A 22,813-nucleotide genomic window follows, 5' to 3' on the forward strand; every position below is an offset into this window, starting at 1 on the left:
GAAACAATACACATGAGGGAGGACGGAGGAGAGATAACAGGAATGATAGAAATAGGTATTGGGGAAGAGAACAAGATAGAAGGGGGTTTGTTGAAACTAGTGAACAAAACGACAACTACAAATGGACAGACCGAGGGAACCAGCCGGGAAACGGTGGACAGTCCCACTAGATGTCCGTAGTTTTGGGGCTAGACAATATTATGACAGGACAACACATAACCGAAACTGGAAAAGGAGAGGATACAATGTAAAGAGTAAATACCATGAAAATACTGATGATGTTTTTAGAATGAATAAATTAGAATTTAATAAAAGGTTTTGGGATACTATGAGTAAAAGTGATACAGTTAAAAAAATAGTGTTCAAGCACAGGTAGTTAGTGAAAGTGCAGAAGTTGAAGGTATTGCAGAGTTCCATAGTTGGGCTGAAAAAGATACTGGTGTTAATAACAAGTCAGACACACCACAAATAGAATCTATTTTGGGGGGTTTATTTGGTAAGAAGGGGGATGACGAAGTGTTTAATGGAGCCAAAGACTCAATTGCTGAGATTCAGATACATAGGGTGGAAACTGAAGATGGGGTTGTTGTGGAGGAGGAGGAGGAAGAAGTAATAGATGGACATTTAAATAATGATCCTAAATCAAGTGATGTTATTGATGACAGTGTGGAGGAAGAAATGAAAGTATTTGTAGAATTGAAAAGTGATTAATTATGTGGTAAAGGTAAGTGATGTGACAAACATGGGTAATAATGAGGTTAATTTAAGTGAAATGCAGACTAGGGAATGTGTATCTGAGGACAAGCTATTGCCTATTGGGAACTATGAAACACTAATCTATGAGAATAGTAATAATAATAATAATATTAAAGAAAATATAAAGGGATGGAATGTAAATGTGTGTTTTCAAGAAAAAGGGGAAAAGTTTTTAGAAGTTTTGTGGAACAACTATGGGAACTGTATAAACAAAGATGCCTTTTGGAAAGAATTAGCAAAGGTAAGTGCAGCCTTGTATCCTATATGGTGGATAAGAATCCGTAGTGGACTTTATAAAAAATGGGGTGAAAACAGTAGTTTGTTGAGTGGCAACACAGTGTTAAGAGGAACAGATGAAAACAAAGGTTTATGTTTAAATGTCAATGCTTTGCAAACAGAGAGGGATGTGGCTAAATGTAGGAAAGAGACATTAGACTTAGGAACTAAAGAAATTGAAAATGATCTATTGTTTGAAAATACTGAAATAGACAAAGATGTTGAGCTAGGTTGTCCATATGTTAAAGTAAACATTGACATTGGTCCATTTGAAATAAAAGAAAGCCCGCATCCTAATGCATATAGACTTATCTTTCCCAGATCAAGAAGGTTATATGGATTAAGAAACATCACTGAATTGAAACCATATAAACATGATTAAGCACATTTCCCTGTTTGAATACAGTTACTTACCCATTTTCCGTAAAGCATTTTACCAGCAAGGATTTTTACTGGGTGTGTCAGATAGCAACTACCACTCATCCTACAGACCCTGGAAAAGTTCCGGATCTCGGAGACAATGTTTTTATATTTTTATTGTCACTATTGAATATTAAATTTGGAGACATCTTCTTTACTTGCAACGGGCAAGTTTAACCATGCACCCAAAGAGGTGACAAACATTTATTACTTTCTGTTTGTATTGTTGAATATGGGACATACTTGCACCAAATATAAAAGACAATGTAAAAAATTGTTGTGCAAGACCCATCATTTTGTTACTATTCTTTTCTTAGGCATAAGATTTGTGTGCAATTTTCTACAGCTAATCAGATGTTCACCAAGTTTCATGTTTGTGTTATGTTGTGACCAATTTAAGTGTGCAATTTTGGTATTCATATGTTCTTGTACTATCTTGACTATGTGTCTCAATGGGAGAAAATATTTAAAAAAAAAAACTTTTCTTTTTTTTCAAATGCATATATATTCATACATGTGACTTCTCTAGTGTTTGTGTTTATATATCATGTCCATACTTATAATTATGTTCTTTGTTTTCAGACAGTTGCAATATTTTCCTATGGACATCTGACCTGTCCATCTATGTAATATACACTGCTGGCCACCGTAAATGCAACACCCTGAAGGAAGCATCCGAATCAAGTGAAATTTACACCATGCGTTTGCAGCGATGAGATATGCAACTGATTAGAATTTCAGCGCAGACGCACATCACGCGCGCCTGTGGCGCCACCTCATAGCGCCATTTAAGGCTTGGCGATTTCGACGAGTGTACGTTCGGCACGTGTGTTTACTTTGTGGTTGTTTCACAAGACGATCAGTTATGCCTCGTAGACAACAGCGAACATCTTTTGATCAAGTATCCGAGTTCGACAGAGGAAGGATAGTGGCTTACCGAGATTGTGGATTATCATACAGAGAAATCGCTAGTCGTGTTGGACGAAACCAAACAACTGTAATGCGGATATGTGACCGTTGGATGCAGGAGGGTACGACGGACCGACGTGGTCGATCGCATTCACCTCGGTGCACCACTGCACGTGCTGATAGGCAAATTGTGCGCATGGCAGTGACGGATCGCTCAGTGACATCCCGAACCATAGCACAGCACATTGCGTCTGTAACGCATCATCCAGTGTCTGCGTGTACCATTCGACGCCGTTTACAGCAGAGTGGTCTGTCCGCAAGACGTCCATTGCTTCGTCTACCATTGACGCAGACCCACAGTCGTCTCCGTCGACAATGGTGTGATGACAGACGGATGTGTACGGCAGAATGGAATGGCGTTGTCTTTACTGACGAGGCACGCTTCTGTCTGCAGCACCACGATGATCGGATTCGAGTGTGGAGACACCGTGGACAGAGGATGCTGGACAGCTGCATTATGCACCGCCACACTGGTCTTGCACCGGGTGTTATGGTATGGGGCGGTATTGGATATTACTCTCGCACGCCTCTAGTACGCATTGCCGGTACTTTAAATAGCCGGCGATACATATCCGAGGTGCTGGAGCCAGTTGTCCTTCCGTACCTTCAGGGCTCGGCCACAGCCATATTTCAATAGGATAATGCGCGACCACACGTGGCACGCATTGTCCAAAGGTTCTTCGTCAATAACCAGATTGAATTGCTTCCCTGGGCGGCTCGCTCTCCGGATCATTCGCCGATAGAAAACATGTGGTCCATGGTTGCTCAACGAGTGACCCAGATTACATCCCCAGCTGCCACAACAGATGATCTTTGGCAACGTGTGGAAGCTGCTTGGGCTGCTGTACCCCAGGAACACCTCCAACGTCTCTTTGACTCAATGCCGAGGCGTGTGGCAGCGGTGATCTCCAACAATGGCGGCTACTCTGGCTACTGATTCTGGCAGGAACCACATGTCACAGACGTCTGTAAACGTAATCATTTGATACTTGGTCAACATGTTATATACAAAATAAATTGTGTTGTGCTACCTCTTGTCTTTCTTGGTGTTGCATTTACGGTGGCCAACAGTGTATTTATGTTCCTTCTATTATCTTGATTACTCTGTGACTCAATGAGAGCTGACTTTGAAATAATTTACATATATTTTTTTATATATCTTAAGATTGCATGTGATATATTTGTGTCTGTTTTTGATCATTTTCCATGTGGCTCACTGGGAGCAAAGATTAACAGTTTTTTTTACTTTCATATATTACTAAATATTTTTATTATGCTGTCATACTGAGAGCCATAACACAAAGTGCATTTGAAACAACACAACTAAAATATTTGCAGGGAACGGTCATTGTATACATAAACATTATGCATAGTAAAACAAAAAAAAATTAAAGTAGTACTTTTCCAAATTTTAACCATTTGACGCATTTGTCCTAGTCGGCTAATATCATTAAAATTCTGTAAATGATATTACCCAAGGGGGGTATTGTAATGGAGCATATTAAAGGCTTTACTTTAATGAAGTATGTGATACCCTCCAAATTCAACCAGTTTGACGAGTATATATGATTATAGAAAAGTTATTGTGTATGTTAACAATGATTGCACAACATGTCTCCATAAACAGTCAACCCATTAAATTATACTGAATAACTGACCCACACAAAAGTTAATATCACTTGATCACTGATACAGCATATGTCATCATGTAAAAACACTAAGTTTATCTTAAATAATTAATATGAAGTACGAAAAATAGTGGCCAACTTAGGTAGTTTGGATCTCCTTAAATAAAAATCACCCAGTGAAACCTATTTGTTCACTAGGAGCGTTTTCATTCAGTATTCACGTAATCAATCCTATTTTAGAAGAAAACCAATGTAATTCTTAATAATTCATGTTACTTACTTATTCATGCAAATTAGAGAAGTCAATTGACAAACTTCTAAAAAACGGTCTTTTTGTAACAAAGAATTATTCTGTCAAGTCAACAAATCTGTCTGTCATTTTAATAACATGTTAAATTATGTCACTCGATGCAAATTAATAACTTATCTGCACAAATTATGATAGCAGATGTACATGTGACTTATAAACTATATCTCTTTTTAATAGTTCTTTGACAATGTTATAAATACAAGCAGCAAGAAGGGTCGGGGGCGCAGTCGGAACGTCACTTTCGTAAAGTGTGTTTGTGTGTTATTGTTTGAGGTTGATAAACAATGCAAAGAACATGTAAAGAAAGTACTACTTTGTGTTGTGTCATGGCCTTTGGTGGACAGTGGAATTCAGATGGCCACCAGAGTAATAAATATTTGAAGTTTACATATTTGTTGGTTTCGCTCGTTCTTTATCATCAAAAGCACATAAAAAACACGGGACCTCATGTTTTTAACCCTAGACAACCAGATTTAAAGCCAGCATCAGCATCGAGACACAGCAGCGATCCAGCAAGCAGCAGCGATTACCACAATGCATTTTAATGGTGCCAACCTAACATCAAGTGCTAACAAGCTCCGTAAATTGTAGTGAAATAGTGCGATTATAGCAATTAGGAATATCTACGACTAGGCGACCATTACAAGGGTCCGTGGATTCATGAAGTTGCCTCGAAACACGTACACGTCCATCCGCTCGATACAATTTGAAATGAGATTCATCGAGCCAGGCAGCCTATTTCCAATCATGAACAATCCAATGTCTGTGTTGACAGGCTCAAGCGAGGCGTAAAGCTTTGTATCGTGCAATCATCGAGCATACGAGTGGGCCTTTGGCGCCAAAAGCCCATATCGATTATGTTTCGTTGAATAGTTCCCATTCTGACACTTGTTGATAGCCCAGCACTGAAATGTGCAATAATTTGAGGAAGGGTTTCCTGTCTGTAACGTTGAACGTTTCTCTTCAGTCGTCGTCGTTCCCGTTCTTGCAAGATCTCTTTCCAGCCGCACCGATGTCGGAGAGTTAATTTTTGATGCTTTACCATATTCCTGATATTCACGGTACACTCGTGAAATGGTCGTACGGGAAAATCCCCACTTCAACATTACCTCGGAGATGCTGTTCCCATCGCTCGTACGCCGACTGTAATACCACGTTCAAACTCATTTAAATATTGATAACCTGCCATTGAAGCAGCAGTAACTGATCTAACAACTGCGCCAGACACTTATATAGGCATTGCCGACTGCAGCGCTATATGCTGGTTGTCTACATAACTCTGTATTTGAATACGCATGCCTATACCAGGTTCTTTGGCGCTTTGGTGTAGTATTATGTGACTTGTTGTGACCACAAATGTAATGCTACATTGTCGTCACAGCCATGGAGAAACAAATGGCAATATAGATCACAGAGTTTCACATGAGGTCATCACTCAGTTGTGGAAGAGAACACAGTATGTGAGTAATGTACCATTTACTATTTGGGGCAACAGGAGGAACAGTAGAGTTTCAGGCTCGGGTCCAGTAGTACGCAGTGACTGGTGGCTACTGACCTAGGGATGCCGGCCTGGAACCAGGGCGCAGAGAGCAGCTGCTCTGCCTCGGGCCTCCTGGCGAGGCTGTCCTGTCGCTCCGGCAGCGGGGGCGGCGGCGACGTCCAGCCGTCGGAGCTGCTGCTGCCGCCGCTCAGCTGGGGGGCGTGGCGAGGCGTCGCCACCGGCGCGCGCTTCTCTGGTGTCGGCGGCGGCGTCCGTGCGTGCGGCGGGCTGTCGACATCCAGGGGCCACCCGTTCACTATGTGTGGCGACCGTGCCAGGAAGGGAGCATGGGGGTCAATTAACTGACATGGAAGGCAGTGTGTTAAATTCTCAGTTCAGTACAGAGACGGTGTTGATTTTAAAATTTCCGTTTCATTATGTTAATACATGTTTTTTTCACTATTAATGGTAAAGCTTTGTTATGGTGTTGCCAAACTGTTTACACAACCAACATGTCGCACAATGCTACAAGTTGCCTTTATTGGGGTGGTTTATTATTAATTTCTTTACTTTTGGTACATATTTTACAAAAACAAAACATTAAGCAGGAAGTTGTGCCAATACTTGTCTTTAAAGTCTTCACAGAGCTCACGTGTTGCGTGTTGTCTTTTCAAATGGATTCATACATGGCGCCGTTGGTGTCAGTCGCTTCTCTGTATTCATTGAAAATCTCTGCGTTCGACTCTGTATCGGGTGGCCGCGGTTTTCCTCTTTGATCGCTTTTCGCTATTTAAGCGTACGTCGCTATTTAAGCGAATGTCGCTGTGGGGAGAGCGCTGGTTTTGATCGGTTGGTTGGCGCTCCGGTGTGCAGTCTGTTTGTTGGTGGTCTCTCTTCACGGATGCCTCTTTCTGTCACTTAGGCAGTGGGGCTACGGACGGAGACGTGCGTGCGGTCGGGAGTGTGTACTGCGACTAGTGAGAGAGCGATGGTCTCGTCTGTGCTGCTAAACGATGTGAACATGTGAAAGCGGCTTTCGAATGTATCAGCCTGCAACCGGATACGCTACAGAATCAAACGGTGAGAATTAATCAATTTCGGTGAGAATTAATCAATTTCTTAAGGTCCTGCAGTATATATGTATATTGAATTTCCTGCTGTTGGCAGTGAACGGCTCTCCCAGTGTTTGAACGCCCATGTTAGCTGTTTCGTGTTGACCACTGGTGCACAACTTATTGAATAGTGGTTTGGCTATTTTGGACGCACTTGAGATACTGGCAAAGAGTGTACATCTAAGTGGGTGCCTGAGCACTGCGAAATATCTACAGGTTTGATTTTCTAGAACTTCTTTCCGCCTTTTGGTACTAAGTTTAATCCACCTGTAGTGCCTTTCTTTTGTAAAACTAAGAGATTTATGGTATTGTTTTCCTCCTAGAATGTAACTGTTATTTAGAACGATAAGACGGAGTGTGTGTTCTGGTTTCTACACATTCGGCAGTGTTCGTACGGTGAATTCTTATGTATCGTGGCTCCTGTGGAAAGGGAGGGTGAGCTGTTGTTGTAGACAGTGATTGCAAAAGATATTAAACTGGCTGCAAAGAGTAATTGTATTCTTGTTTTGAAATTTTCGTAATGTTTTAAGGATTGTGTTACTCTGGATACTGCCCATTGCTGTGTTGTTTTATGTTGTTGTTTTAGTGGTATAATCAGCGGTGCGCGTTGCCTGATGTAGCTAATCTTTAACTGGGGGACAACGCCTTGGCGGCGGCCAGTTTGAATTGCAATTCAGGCTCGATCTGAGTTGCAGTTTTCGCGCACCCTTGATGTGCCATTACTTGTCACTGAAATTTTGTAATACCTGAGAGATGCCTTTTGTTGTACTGGATTTTTAATGTCCTATTCTGAAATGGAAATTGGGAGTTGTATCTGCTGTTATATCTTAAAAGTTATCCTCTTTCTGCGAAGTTTTTCTCAGAAACCATTTATTAATTGTATGGTTCTTAAGATTTATGTAAACAGGGTTGTAAATTGTTTATTGTTTATTGCGGGCTTTGACGCCCATAGAAATTTTGTCTTTCTAGTAATGTTTTAGATTTTAGGGCTATTATGTATTTTATTCTGAGGTAACAGCAGTTTGCTGTTGTTATGCAATTGCTACATAAAACCTATTGGATACTACAAGACAGAGTTTGTGTTTGATTGGTAATTATTGCCTTGTCTTCACTTAGTTGAAGTATCCTTGAACGTGTGTCCCACGTAAGATGGATAAACTGCAAAATTACGCAATTACAAATGCATTTCAAAATAGTGAACCTGTTGGCTTACATAATGTGGAGAGACAGTACTATTAAATCACCTATTGATGCTCATTAACGAAGGCTTCGTTTACTATGTGAATATTTTTATTATACGCAACTTATCTATGTTGGGTTCCTCTTTTCCCTCTCCCCTTTTTCTTCCATCCCATCCTCACCTTTTCCTATTTATTCATGTTTGTACCAGATTTAATTACAACCACGATGATACACTAGCGAAAACTCTGTATTATAAGCACACCAGACCAAACGGTGTTTGTCCCCGAATACATCACGCTGCTATGGTGTAATGCCACCAGTAGGCTTGACAGTTGCTTCACCTGTACAGCGAAGAATCCACAAGCCCCTTTAGGTATCCCACATACATCTGAAGCCACTCTTTAGTGACTACATCCTGCGTAGGTACCAGATCGCCGGGACGTCCTAAATTTCACGCACTGTTACACGCAGACATTTTCTTTGGGATTAAAACCGCGAGGTTTCGCGGTCGAGTCGTGATGTTCATCGAACGAGGAACGTGTGCACGAAGGCCTGTAGATACAGCTGTGTCATCTTGGAAGATGGTCGTGTCGGCAGTGTGCTGCCCAGAAACACGGAGAAAACAGTGCAACTGTTAGTCGACGATAATAATGAAATAAACATCATGGTTCATGTTCACATTAACTTGAATGAGGCAAAGTTGGATCTCGTCAGATCAAACTATACTCAGTCAGTCGACGAATATCCAGTTTGTGTGTTCCTTGGTCCTTGAAGACGCGCAGTTTTAATTCCGGCTGTTATCAGTGTTGTTGCGCCACGTACCTGGAATTGATTGAATGCAGTTTCCTCTTCAACTTTCGCTCGGTAATTGGTTGAGACGGACCTGTGTTTAATTCCAATATGGTGGAAATATAGGAATTAGGGGCACAGTTCAAGCTGACTGTAAATCGCGCTCTGATGAAGTATGTGTCGAGTAAGTGTTTTACGGAGAGGGCAGATCCACCGTGGATTAGTAACAAAATTCGGAAAATCTCAGTTCAAAAAAGAACGAACAGATGTCGAAAGACAAAAGTTATTAGAAATTCGAGAGTGTATGAAAAGATCGATGTGCGATGCGTAGAACACCTATCACCGCCACAACTTAGCGAAGATTTTGGCTGAGAACCCGAGAAAATGCCAGTTCTTCATAAACTCGTTAAGCAACTTGAAGGCTTCCATCCAGTTACTCGTCGACCAGTCTGGTGTGGTAATACAAGAAGTTTCAAATTTCGCTTTTAAGATATCATTTACGATGGAGGTCTCCGGGTCCGGAAGGAATCTTAGTTCGGTTTCACACAAAGTACTCTACGGCATTGGCCCTTTACTTAACTAGGATTTATCGCGAATCTCTCACCAGATGGAAACCTCCAAGCGACTGGAAGGATAAATGAATGTACCCTCAAATTTGTAGACCAATATCCTTAACATCGATATACTGCAGAAATCCTGAACATGGTCTCAGTTCGTCGTGCGAAACTCATCTTTCTCTTTTACCACATGATAAACCACGAACCTTGGATGGAGAGCAACTGGCCGATTACATATTCCTAGATTTCCAGAAAGCGTTTGATACTGTGACGCCGGCCGAAGTGGCCGAGCAGTTCTAGGCGCTACAGTCTGGAACTGCGCGACCGCTACGGTCGCAGGTTCGAATCCTGCCTCGGGCATGGATGTGTTTGATGTCTTTGTTGTTGTTGTGGTCTTCAGTCCTGAGACTGGTTTGATGCAGCTCTCCATGCTACTCTATCCTGTGCTAGCTTCTTCATCTCCCAGTACCTACTGCAACCTACATCCTTCTGAATCTGCTTAGTGTATTGATCTCTTGGTCTCCCTCTACGATTTTTACCCTCCACGCTGCCCTCCAATGCTAAATTTGTGATCCCTTGATGCCTCAAAACATGTCCTACCAACCGATCCCTTCTTTTAGTCAAGTTGTGCCACAAACTTCTCTTCTCCCCAATCCTATTCAATACCTCATCATTAGTTACGTGATCTACCCACCTTATCTTCAGCATTCTTCTGTAGCACCACATTTCGAAAGCTTCTATTCTCTTCTTGTCCAAACTAGTTATCGTCCATGTCTCACTTCCATACATGGCTACACTCCATACAAATACTTTCAGAAACGACTTCCTGACACTTAAATCTATACTCGATGTTAACAAATTCCTCTTCTTCAGAAACGCTTTCCTTGCCATTGCCAGTCTACATTTTATATCCTCTCTACTTCGACCATCATCGGTTATTTTACTCCCTAAATAGCAAAACTCCTTTACTACTTTAAGTGTCTCATTTCCTAATCTAATTCCCTCAGCATCACCCGACTTAATTTGACTACATTCCATTATCCTCGTTTTGCTTTTGTTGATGTTCATCTTATATCCTCCTTTCAAGACACTGTCCATTCCGTTCAACTGCTCTTCCAAGTCCTTTGCTGTCTCTGACAGAATTACAATGTCATCGGCGAACCTCAAAGTTTTTACTTCTTCTCCATGAATTTTAATACCTACTCCGAATTTTTCTTTTGTTTCCTTTACTGCTTGCTCAATATACAGATTGAATAACATTGGGGAGAGGCTACAACCCTGTCTCACTCCTTTCCCAACCACTGCTTCCCTTTCATGTCCCTCGACTCTTATAACTGCCATCTGGTTTCTGTACAAATTGTAAATAGCCTTTCGCTCCCTGTATTTTACCCCTGCCACCTTCAGAATTTGAAAGAGAGTATTCCAGTCAACATTGTCAAAAGCTTTCTCTAAGTCTACAAATGCTAGAAACGTAGGTTTGCCTTTTCTTAATCTTTCTTCTAAGATAAGTCGTAAGGTTAGTATTGCCTCACGTGTTCCAACATTTCTACGGAATCCAAACTGATCTTCCCCGAGGTCGGCTTCTACCAGTTTTTCCATTCGTCTGTAAAGAATTCGCGTTAGTATTTTGCAGCTGTGACTTATTAAACTGATAGTTCGGTAATTTTCACATCTGTCAACACCTGCTTTCTTTGGGATTGGAATTATTATATTCTTCTTGAAGTCTGAGGGTATTTCGCCTGTCTCATACATCGTGCTCACTAGATGGTAGAGTTTTGTCATGACTGGCTCTACCGAGGCCATCAGTAGTTCTAGTGGAATGTTGTCTACTCCCGGGGCCTTGTTTCGACTCAGGTCTTTCAGTGCTCTGTCAAACTCTTCACGCAGTATCTTATCTCCCATTTCGTCTTCATCTACATCCTCTTCCATTTCCATAATATTGTCCTCGAGTACATCTCCCTTGTATAAACCCTCTATATACTCCTTCCACCTTTCTGCCTTCCCTTCTTTGCTTAGAACTGGGTTTCCATCTGAGCTCTTGATATTCATACAAGTGGTTCTCTTCTCTCCAAAGGTCTCTTTAATTTTCCTGTAGGCAGTATCTATCTTACCCCTAGTGAGACAAGTCTCTACATCCTTACATTTGTCCTCTAGCCATCCCTGCTTAGCCATTTTGCACTTCCTGTCGATTTCATTTTTGAGACGTTTGTATTCCTTTTTGCCTGCTTCATTTACTGCATTTTTATATTTTCTCCTTTCATCAATTAAATTCAGTATTTCTTCTGTTACCCAAGGATTTCTATTAGCCCTCGTCTTTTTACCTACTTGATCGTCTGCTGCCTTCACCACTTCATCCCTCAGAGCTACCCATTCTTCTTCTACTGTATTTCTTTCCCCCATTCCTGTCAATTGTCCCCTTATGCTATCCCTGAAACTCTCTACAACCTCTGGTTCTTTCAGTTTATCCAGGTCCCATCTCCTTAAATTCCCACCTTTTTGCAGTTTCTTCAGTGTCAATCTGCAGTTCATAACGAATAGATTGTGGTCAGAATCCACATCTGCCCCTGGAAATGTCTTACAATTTAAAACCTGGTTCCTAAATCTCTGTCTTACCATTATATAATCTATCTGAAACCTGTCAGTATCTCCTGGCTTCTTCCATGTATACAGCCTCCTTTCATGATTCTTGAACCAAGTGTTAGCTATGATTAAGTTATGCTCTGTGCAAAATTCTACAAGGCGGCTTCCTCTTTCATTCCTTCCCCCCAATCCATATTCACCTACTATGTTTCCTTCTCTCCCTTTTCCTACTGATGTCTTTAGGTTAGTTAAATTGAAGTAGTTCTAAGTTCTAGGGGACTGATGACCTCAGAAGTGAAGTCTCATAGTGCTCAGAGCCATTTTAACCATTTTTGATACTGTGACCCACTGCAGACAGTTAACGAACTTCCGAGTATACCGATTAGGTTCCTAGATATATGATTGACTCCAAGACTTATTAAACAATAGAATTCAGTACGTTGTACTCAACAGCGAGACGGGAGTGGAAATTTGGAAATTTGTGGTAAGGACCATGGGACCAAACTGCTGAGGTCATCGCTCCCTACGCTTACGCACTACTTAATCTAACTTAAACTTACTCTAATGACAACACACACGCCCATGCCCGACGAAAGACTAGAACCTCCGACGGGGGGAGTCGCGCGATCCGTTACAAGAGGCCTGAGACCGCACGGCTACCCCGCGCGGCAGAAGTGAGTGCCCCAGGGAAGTGTGACAGGACTACACAAGCTGACACGTAAGGTCAGTAGTAGGGAAGGGGAAGGTTCGTCTTCGTTTATTGCGAGAACCTTACGAAAGTGTAGCTGATACATGAAGTTGACCGCATACAAAACATTAGTACGATCCATTCTTCAGCATTGATGGAGTCTTTGGGCTCCCCAAATGGTCGGGTTAAAACAACACATCAAGGCAATTAGATGTTCCTTCCGCGAAATTCTGTTGAGAAAATTTAAAGAACCGGCATCTGAAGCTCACTGCAGATCAGTTAGGCTGCCGCCAATGTACATTTCACGTAAGGGACCAACTCTTCTGCTAAACAAGTGCGCATACATCTTAAGATATGGATTTTAGAGACCATATATACTGTTGATTTTTCCTTCTTTACTCACTTTTCCTTCTTGCAGTACAAGAGATGTATTTCACAGTGTCGAATATGAACAAGTGTCCATAGATCTCAAGGTATGCGTTATGGAGTTCATATTTACTACAGACGTTTTCTTGTTTTTGGCCATATTAACCCCTCTGAAAGTAGCCTATCTACAACCTTACCAGCAACAGTGCCGGTACTGTCAGAATTATCAGAATAATTTTCGCTCACTACTTTCGACTCGATCCTTCCACAAACAGGGTCCCTTACTTTAACTGATACATCTACCCTTCTCCACCATCCTTGAAAGTTTGTAACACCACCATGTATATATGACGACGAATACGCTCTTTCTGAAACTCGCTGGAGGCTGTCACTTGGGTCTTACTTGGCCGCATTTTCCCTGTCGTCTGCATTCTTGTCGCGCCAGTCTAATCAGTCTGTCTTGTACTGTTCTTCCCCTATCATCAGTGTTTGGCTTACTTTAGCCGGCCGCTGTAGCCGAGCGGTTCTAGGTGCTTCAGTCCGGAACCGCGCTGCTGCTACGGGCGAAGTTTCAAATCCTACCTCGTGTATGGATGTGTCTGATGTACTTAGGTTACTTAGGTTTAAGTAGTTCTAAGTCTAGAGGACTGATGACCTCAGATGATAAGTCCCATAGAGCTTAGAGCCATTTGAACCATTTTTGGCTTACTTTCATAGCTGTTGCAGTTCTCTTTGCAAACATAGCAATAACAAGTAAGGTATCACCTTCTTTTCTGAAATTCGAGCCTCACCGAACACACTAATCCGCGAGCTGGGCTATGTAGCAGGTTTTTATCCTTCCGTTGTCCGCAGCTCGTGGTCTTGCGGTAGCGTTCTCGCTTCCCGCGCACGGGGTTCCGGGCTCGTTTCCCGGCGGGGTCAGGGATTTTTCTCTGCCTCGTGATGACTGGGTGTTGTGTGTTCATCATCATTTCATCATCATTGACTCGCAAGTCGCCGAAGTGGCGTCAACTAAAAAGGACTTGCAATACGGCGGCCGAACTTCCCCGCATGGGGCCTCCCGGCCAACAATGCCATGCGATCATTTAATTTCATCCTTCCGTTTCACTTCACATGGTGGCCGTGCACCAGGCGTCGCACTGGACACTTTTTCAAATGAAACTGAAGTGAATAAAGACAAATTGTAAGTAGCCTTTCGCTCCCTGTATTTTATCACTGCCACTTTAAGGATTTGAAAGAGAGTATTCCAGTCAACAATGTCAAAAGCTTTCTCTAAGTCTACAAATGCCATAGGCGAGTTTTGGTGTTCTCGTAGAGATAAGTCATTTTAGATTATAACAACATTTAGTTTAGTACCGATTACATGTCAAATAGGTGTATTAGTGTCCTGTTTAAGCGTACCATCAAAGGTTTCAATTTTCTTTACGTAATATAGTACAAAACGCGAAGAGATCGTACAGTCGGGTTATTGTCAAATTTTCTGTTTACGTTTTGCCGCAGCAAATCTATAGAATTTCGTTTAATTGTTCTTTGCTCTCTCCAGCAATTTAACTGTAGCGTACCTCTTCGTTGTTTAACTCACATTTTCGGAAAGTAGAGTAAAGTTTAAGTTGTTGTTTCACAAGCTTTGCACTGTTGTTTTTGTTTACATACAGTTGCGTATAGGTCAAATTTGTGGAATCATATTTTCGTGTTTATCTGTAATTTAACTGACTCAAAAAATGGCTCTGAGCACTATGGGACTTAACGGCTGTGATCACCAGTCCCCTACAACTTAGAACTACTTAAACCTAACTAACCTAAGGACATCACACACATCCATGCCCGAGGCAGGATTCGAACCTGCGTCCGTAGCGGTCACGCGGCTCCAGACTGTAGCGCCTAGAACCGCATAGCCACTTCGGCCGGCATTTAACTGACTTATTCCTAATAAAGTATTACGTTTATCATGAATGAAAAGTGCTTGACTTGCCGTAAAATTGTTAGGTCGGAGCTTTGGTGTGACAGGTTCTGTAGTTCTTTCCATGTGGGTGACTGTAGTGGCGTGGGAGTAGGGGAAGTAAATGAGACTCATCGGTGGTTTTGTAGGATATGTAGTAAAGATAGGAAGACAATAGAACAGGAGGGCAAAATTTCCGTCCTTCAGGCTGAGTTAGACAAGGCAGGGGAGGGAGAAGGGTACAGAGAGGTGAGAAGTGGCAACAGGCAACAGGAGGAACAGGCCTAGAACTTTGTCTGACAGCTTTGTGGTGAATGTGGAAAATAGACTTGACCTGTTGCTCCAGTTAGCAGCTTGAGAGCCTCAAGCAGTCGCAGGCGTAGACAGGGCACAACAAACGTTCAGCAGAAAATTGAAAAGTAAGAATGTAGGGAAATTAGTAAAAAGAAAGAAAATGTTGTTGTTATTTAGTTCCCAAGTAAGAGGTGTTGGCCAGATGGTTCAAATGGCTCTGAGCACTATGGGACTCAACATCTTAGGTCATAAGTCCCCTAGAACTTAGAACTACTTAAACCTAACTAACCTAAGGACATCACACACACCCATGCCCGAGGCAGGATTCGAAAAGTGCGACCGTAGCAGTCCCGCGGTTCCGGACTGCAGCGCCAGAACCGCTAGACCACCGCGGCCGGCAGGTGTTGGCCAGCTTTTGCAGGATGTACTAGGATCAGAATGCAGGTAACCCATTTTTTTAAACCTAGCACTGGTCTGGAACAGGTGACAGAGGATTTAGACCCACTTTGCAAAGATTTCACTAAGGAAGACACTGTGGTTATAGTGGGTGGGCCAGGTAATAGTACTGACAGAGATCTTGGACATAGTATAGAGTCTGACCTGGCAAAGATTGCATCAGCAACGAAGCATACTAGTGTCGAGTTTGTATCTGTTCTTGGGTGCCATGACCGACCTCATTTGAACTCTTCTGTCAGGAGAGTTAATTTGGAGTTGGAACGGTGGCTCATGTCGGGTGCAGGCTCACACATTGGTGTGATTCCTGTTGATTCTTTGAATAGGTAGGATTATACTAGGCACGGTCTTCACCTCAACAGGAAAGGGAAGGGTAAACTGGCTGGGAAAATAGCAGGAAAGTTAAAGGTGGGAGGCATTCAAAAATGGCTCTGAGCACTATGGGACTTATCATCTATGGTCATCAGCCCCTAGAACTTAGAACTACTTAAACATAACTAACCTAAGGACATCACACAACACCCAGTCATCACGAGGCAGAGAAAATCCCTGACCCCGCCGGGAATCGAACCCGGAAACCCGGGCGTGGGAAGCGAGAACGCTACCGCACGACCACGATCTGCGGACCGGGGGAGGCATTGTCATGAGTGATAAAATACCAGTGATTATATTCAAAAAAGAACCATTTTAGGGTAGGGAGGACAGGAAGAAACCAAGTTTTAAGAGAGTATAGTATTGAGACAAACCTTCACTTTCAGAGAGAAACCAAAAAACTTAATTCTTGCTTAATACATCAGCATAAACAGCTGTTGGTTCAGAATTTTCAACAATCAATAGAAATTTCAACTCGACCCAATTTTAACTTAGTCAATGTGAAATGTCAGCTATCTTTATTGCATCAGAATATTCGAGGACTGAGAAATAAAATTAATGAATTAATTATATTCATAAATGTATTAGAGTCCTCAAGCCCAACTGACATAATCTGCCTCCCTGAACATCATGTGACCTCTGTTATAGAACTTTTAAGTGCTACTGGATTTAGGTTAGCATCTCAATTTGTAGATCAGAAATGGAAAAGGAGGAAGGAATTACCACATTCATTAGGAACGGTCATAAATTTAAGAACACAGACATTCTTAAATTCAGCCTAGAACAGCATACTGAAGTATGTGCAACAGAAGTAGAATTTCACAAAAAAGTCCTTCATAATATTATGTGTATATTGAGCACATGCACGTAACATTTATCTGTTCATAAACCTGGCCCATTTAACAATCAAAAACAAAGAAATAGTGGTTGCTGGTGACCTCAATGTAGATTTCCTTACACAAATAAGAAATTCTTTGAGTTAGTACAACTAACATTCAACTTAATTCACACTCTAAAGTTTCTAATTTAAATAGCCAATTGCTCACAAACAACCATTGATATGTTTACAGAAAAGTCCAATGAACAAAATTATATTATAAACCGCCGGCCGCGGTGGTCTAGCGATTCTAGGCGCTCAGTCCGGAGCCGCGCGACTGCTACAGTCGCAGGTTCGAATCCTGCCTCGGGCTTGGATGTGTGTGATGTCCTTAGGTTAGTTAGGTTTAAGTAGTTCTAAGTTCTAGGGGACTGATGACCATAGATGTTAAGTCCCATAGTGCTCAGAGCCATTTATATTATAAACCAATAGTCAATGGCCTCTCAGACCATGGCATGCAGTTCCTTCTGTTAAATGTTAATACTGAACAGGATAAAAAATCTGTTAAATCTGAACTCAAGAGGGTAATCAATAAGCCAAAAACTGATTATTTTGCGACACTCCTCAGAGACATTCACTGGAATGATGTTTACAGTGCTCATGGCATGAATGAAAAATATAACACTTTTGCTAATAAAGTGCTTACTTTATTCGAACACTGTTTTCCCCCAAAACTAACCAAGGTTAGAGCAAAGTCTACAAAGAAGCCATGTATTACTCAAGGAATAGAGGTATCTTGTAAAACAAAAAGAAAACTCTATCTGTCAGTCCGAAACAATTCTGATGTTGATGCTATAGCACATTACAAGAAATACTGCAACATACTGAAGACTGTAAGACGGACATTAAAACAAATATATAACAACGAAAAGGTAGTCATATCAGGTAACAAAATAAAGACAATGTGGGATATAGTGAAGGAGGAGACTGGTAGAACCAGACAAGAAGAGGGGCAAATAGCATTAAGAGTAAATGATACATTGGTAATAGATGTGTATACCATTGCAAAACTTTTTAACGAACATTTTATAACTGTTACTGAAAACATGGGATTGTCAGGTTCTGTAGATTCTGCCATGGGATACCTCAGACCAGACATTTCAAGCAACTTCCATAATACGAATTTGACCCTCGCTACCACAGTAGCAGTAATGTCCATTATAAAATGTTTAAAATCAAAAACATCTAGTGGGTATGATGAAATATCAACAAAGTTAATTAAAGAATGTGATTCTGAGTTAAGTAACATGTTAAGCTATCTGTGTAACCAGTCTTTTATCAGTGAAGTATTTCCTGAGTGGTTGAAATATGCTGAAGTTAAGCCACTGTCTAAGAAGGAAGATAAAGAAATAGCGTCAAATTTCCATTCAATTTCACTTTTACCAGTATTCTCAAAAATTTTAGATAAGATAATGTACAATAGGCCTTACAACTATATTATCACAAATAACATACTGTCAAAGTCGCAGTTCGAATTTCTAAAGGGTTCTGATACTGAGAAGGCAATCTACACTTACAGTGAAAATGTACTTAATTCTTTACACAAAAGATTGCAGGCATCTGGTATATTTTGTGATATGTCAAAGGCATTTGACTGTGTAAATCACAATTCCCTTTTAAGTAAATTAGAATATTACGGTGTAACAGGAAATGCTGCAAAATGGTTCAGTTCTTATATCTCTGGCAGGAAACAAAGGGTGTTATTAGGAAAGAGACATGTATTAAGTTATCACACATCATTCATATCGGAACTGATTACATGTGGTGTCCTGCAAGATTCCATCTTAGGACCATTACTTTTTCCTGTGTATATCAATGACCTTTCATCAGTAACAATACCAGATGCCAAGTTTGATATGTTTGCCGACGATACATAAATAGCAAATCAAGTGTAGTCTTAGAAATATCGGCAAATAAAATATTTGTGGACATAAGTCATTGGTTCCTAGCCAGTTCTTCGTCAGTAAACTTTGGAAAAACACACTACATGCAGTTCAGAACTTATAAGGGGTATCCCACTGGTATATGCCTAACATATGATGACAAGCAGATAGAATAATTGGACAATGTTAAATTCTTGCCATTACAGCTTGATAATAAATTCAACTGGGAGGAGCACACCACAGAACTGCTGAAGTGTCTAAACAAATCTCTATTCTTAATGCGAATTCTGTAGACACAGGGGATATAAAAATGAAAAAGCTGACATACTATACTTACTTTCACTCCATAATGTCACATGGGATTATTTTGTGGGGTAATTCATCAAGACAAGCTAAAGTTTTTCTTGCACACAAACATGCAATAATAGTTAAATGTGATGTGAACTCAGAAGAACATTCTGCAGAGGCCTGTTTAGGGAACTAGGATTTATTGGTAGCCAACTCCTTCTACACCACTGATGAATTTCTCAATAGAACCAACCGATTTTGTGTGTGTGTGTGTGTGTGTGTGTGTGTGTGTGTGCCTGCGTGTATGTGTATAAAATACAATCTAACTTCTGCACCATTTCAGTGCAGTAATGCGTTCATTGTAAATAAGTATTGTAGTAATTCTATTATATGTTTATTACTTAATAAATAAATAAAACATATTTTAAATTTTAAATTCAATGCATTAATGCGATCTTAGTAAATGAGTGTTGTAAAATGATTCTTTCATACAGTGTTCATTAAAAAAAGAAATTCATTACACTTGAGACCTGTGGAAGGTACATTAGCTTATTTATTTTAGCTGTAAATACTTGTCATGTATTTATTTTTTTTCTGACATGTTCTACATCCTGAAGGACGTCCTCACAACGGATCAATTTGAATGAAAGTAAATCTAATCCAACCTAATAAACGTAGGTTTGCCTTACCTTAGCCTACCTTCTAAGATAAGTTGTAGGATCGGTACTACCCCGCGTGTTCCTACATCTGTAGGGATTCAAAACCGATGTTCTCCGAGGTCGGCTCCTATCAGTTTTTCCATTCGTCTGTAAAGAATTCGTGTTAGTATTTTGAAACCGTGACTTATTAAACTGATAGTTCGGTAATTTTCAGACCTATCAACACCTGCCTTCTTTGGGATTGAAATTATTACATTCTTTTTGAAGTCTGAGGGTATTTCGCCTGTCTCGTACATCTTGCTCGCCTGATGGAACAGTTTCGTAATGGCTGGCTCACCCAAGGCTATCAGAAATTGTAATGGAATATTGTCTACTCCCAGGGCCTTGTTTCGACTTACGTCTTTCAGTGCTGTGTCAAATTTTTCACGCTGTGTCATATCTCCCATTTCATCTTTATCCATGTTCTTTTGCCCTTGTATAGAACTTCTCTATACTCCTATCACCTTTGTGCTTTCCCTTCCTTGCTTAGGACGTGTTTCCCATCTGAGGTCCTGATATTCGTACAGGTCGTTCTCATTTCTCCAAAGATCTCTTTATTTTTCCTGTAGGCAGTATTTGTCTTACCCCTAGTGATACATGCCTTTACACCCTTATATTTGTCCTCTAGCCATCGCTACTTGACCATTTTTCACTTCCTGTCCATCTCATTTTTGTGACGTTTGTATTCCTTTCCGCCTGCTTCATTTATTGTATTTTTATATTTTCTCATTTCAGCAATTAAATTCAATATCTCTTCTCTTACCAAAGGATTTCTGCTAGTTTTCATCTTTTTAACTACTTGATCCTGCTCTGGCTTCACTATTTCATCTCTCAAAGCTACCCATTCTTCTTCTACTGTATTTCTTTCTCCTGTTCTTGTCAATCGTTCCATAATACTCCCTATAAAATTCATTACAACCTCTGGTTCGTTCAGTTTATCCAGGCTCCATCTCCTTAAATTCTTACCTTTTTGCACTTTCTTCAGTTTTAAACTGCAGTTCATAACCAATAAATTGCGGTCAGAGTCCACATCTGCCCCTGGAAATATCTTACAATTTAAAACCTGGTTCCTAAATCTCTTTCTTACCATTATATAATGTATCTGAAACTTTTTAGTGTCTCCAGGCCACTTTCACGTGTACAACCTTCTTTCATGATTCCCAAACTGTTTGCTCTGTGCAAAGTTCTATCAGGCGGCTTCCCCTTTCATTCCTTACCCCCAGTCCACATTCACCAACTGCTTTTCCTTCTCTTCCTTTTTCTACAATCGCATTCCAGTCCCCAATGAGTACCAGATTTTCGTGTCCCCCAGCTATCTGAATAATTTCTTTTATTGGATGATACATTTCCTCAATAGCTTCTTTTACCGCATCATACACTTATTCAATCTCTTCATCATCTGCGGATAGTTGGCATGTAAACTTGTATCACCGTGCTACGCGTGGGCTTCGTATCTATCTTGGCTACAATAATGCGTTTACAATGCTGTTCGTAGTAGCTTATCCGCGTTCCTATTTTTTTTGATTCATTGTGAAACGCACTCCTGCATTACTGTTATTTGATTTCGTATTTACAACCCTGTAGTTACCTGACCATAAGTCTTGTTCCTCCTGCCACTGAACTTCACTAATTCCCACTATATCTAACATTAAACTTTCCATTTCCCTCTTGAAATTTTCTAACCTACCTGCCGGATTAAGGGACCTGGCATTCCACGCTCCGATCCGTAGAACGCCAGTTTTGTTTCTCCTGATAACGACATCCTCCTGAGTCGTCCCAACCCGGAGATCCGAATGTGGGGGCTACTTTATCTCCGGAATACTTTACCCAAGAAGACGCCATCATCATTTAACCACACGGTAAAGCTCCATGCCCTTGGGAAAGGTTACGGCTGTAGTTTCCCCGTTCGCAGTGTCAGCACAGCACGACCGTTTTGGTTGATGTTACAAGGCCAGATCAGTCAATCATCCAGTCTGTTGCCCCTCTTCAGAAACCATACGTTTGTATGGCCTTTCAGCAGATACCCCTCCGTTGTGGTTGCACATACGGTGCGCCTATCAGTATCGCCGAGCCACGCAAGCCTCCCCACCAACGGCTAGGTCCATGGTTCATGCAGGGGACGGGGGTTAATGGAGATGTAGAATTCATGACCGACAATAAGGTAGCTGCCTACTACAGTCTGTGCACGATGTAAAAGTTGATGCTGAAATACACTTTCCTCCTGATGAAGAAAGACTGCATTCGTCGGCGTTGGTTTACACACATAACAATCCAGGTTGGAAATCCGAATATCTTCAAGACCCTCTGCATAATGCGAAAACATGAGTGCGGTGCGTAATTTCTGTAACATGAATAATTTGAGCGATCGTATTCTACCAAACCATAACTTTGGAACAACATACTCAACTGTTTCTCGGAAAACCAACTATGAAAAGACCTATTACTTGACGCAGGCCATACGAGGTGTATATTATTATGAACTCCAATTAATTTTTATTTCTCTCCACGTCTATATTCTGCGAACCGCCTTAAGGTGTGTGGCGAAGGGTACTTTCTGTATCGCGGAAACATTCCTCCTCTCCTGTTCCATTAGCAAATGATTTGCGGAAAGAACTAGGTACATGAAAGTTCTCGGCAAATAATAGTGTACTGGATCAGGACTCGTAGACCATTGCCTTCCGTGTATAGGTGCCGTATCTACCGAGATACTCAATCACGACTCACGACTCACGAACCACCCCGACAACTTTGCCTCTACAATTACCTCATATCCAATGTTCCAAACTTCACAAAACTTTTCCCACATACCTTGCGGAACTGTTGTTGTTGTGGTCTTCAGTCCTGAGACTGGTTTGATGCAGCTCTCCATGCTACTCTATCCTGTGCTAGCTTCTTC

General features: G+C 41.2%; 1 protein-coding gene across 1 annotated transcript in view; it reads right to left on the bottom strand.

Moving 5' to 3' along the window:
• LOC126232800 (EGFR adapter protein-like) overlaps window positions 1-22,813 on the bottom strand; it is a 439,734-nt gene that overhangs the window by 38,776 nt on the left and 378,145 nt on the right. Inside the window, exon 6 of the mRNA XM_049942821.1 lies at window positions 5,915-6,201. Within this exon, the coding sequence (XP_049798778.1) occupies window positions 5,915-6,201 (287 nt within the window). The remainder of the gene's footprint in view (window positions 1-5,914; window positions 6,202-22,813) is intronic.

Source organism: Schistocerca nitens, chromosome 1 (assembly GCF_023898315.1).
Source record: "Schistocerca nitens isolate TAMUIC-IGC-003100 chromosome 1, iqSchNite1.1, whole genome shotgun sequence".
NCBI lineage: Eukaryota > Metazoa > Arthropoda > Insecta > Orthoptera > Acrididae > Schistocerca > Schistocerca nitens.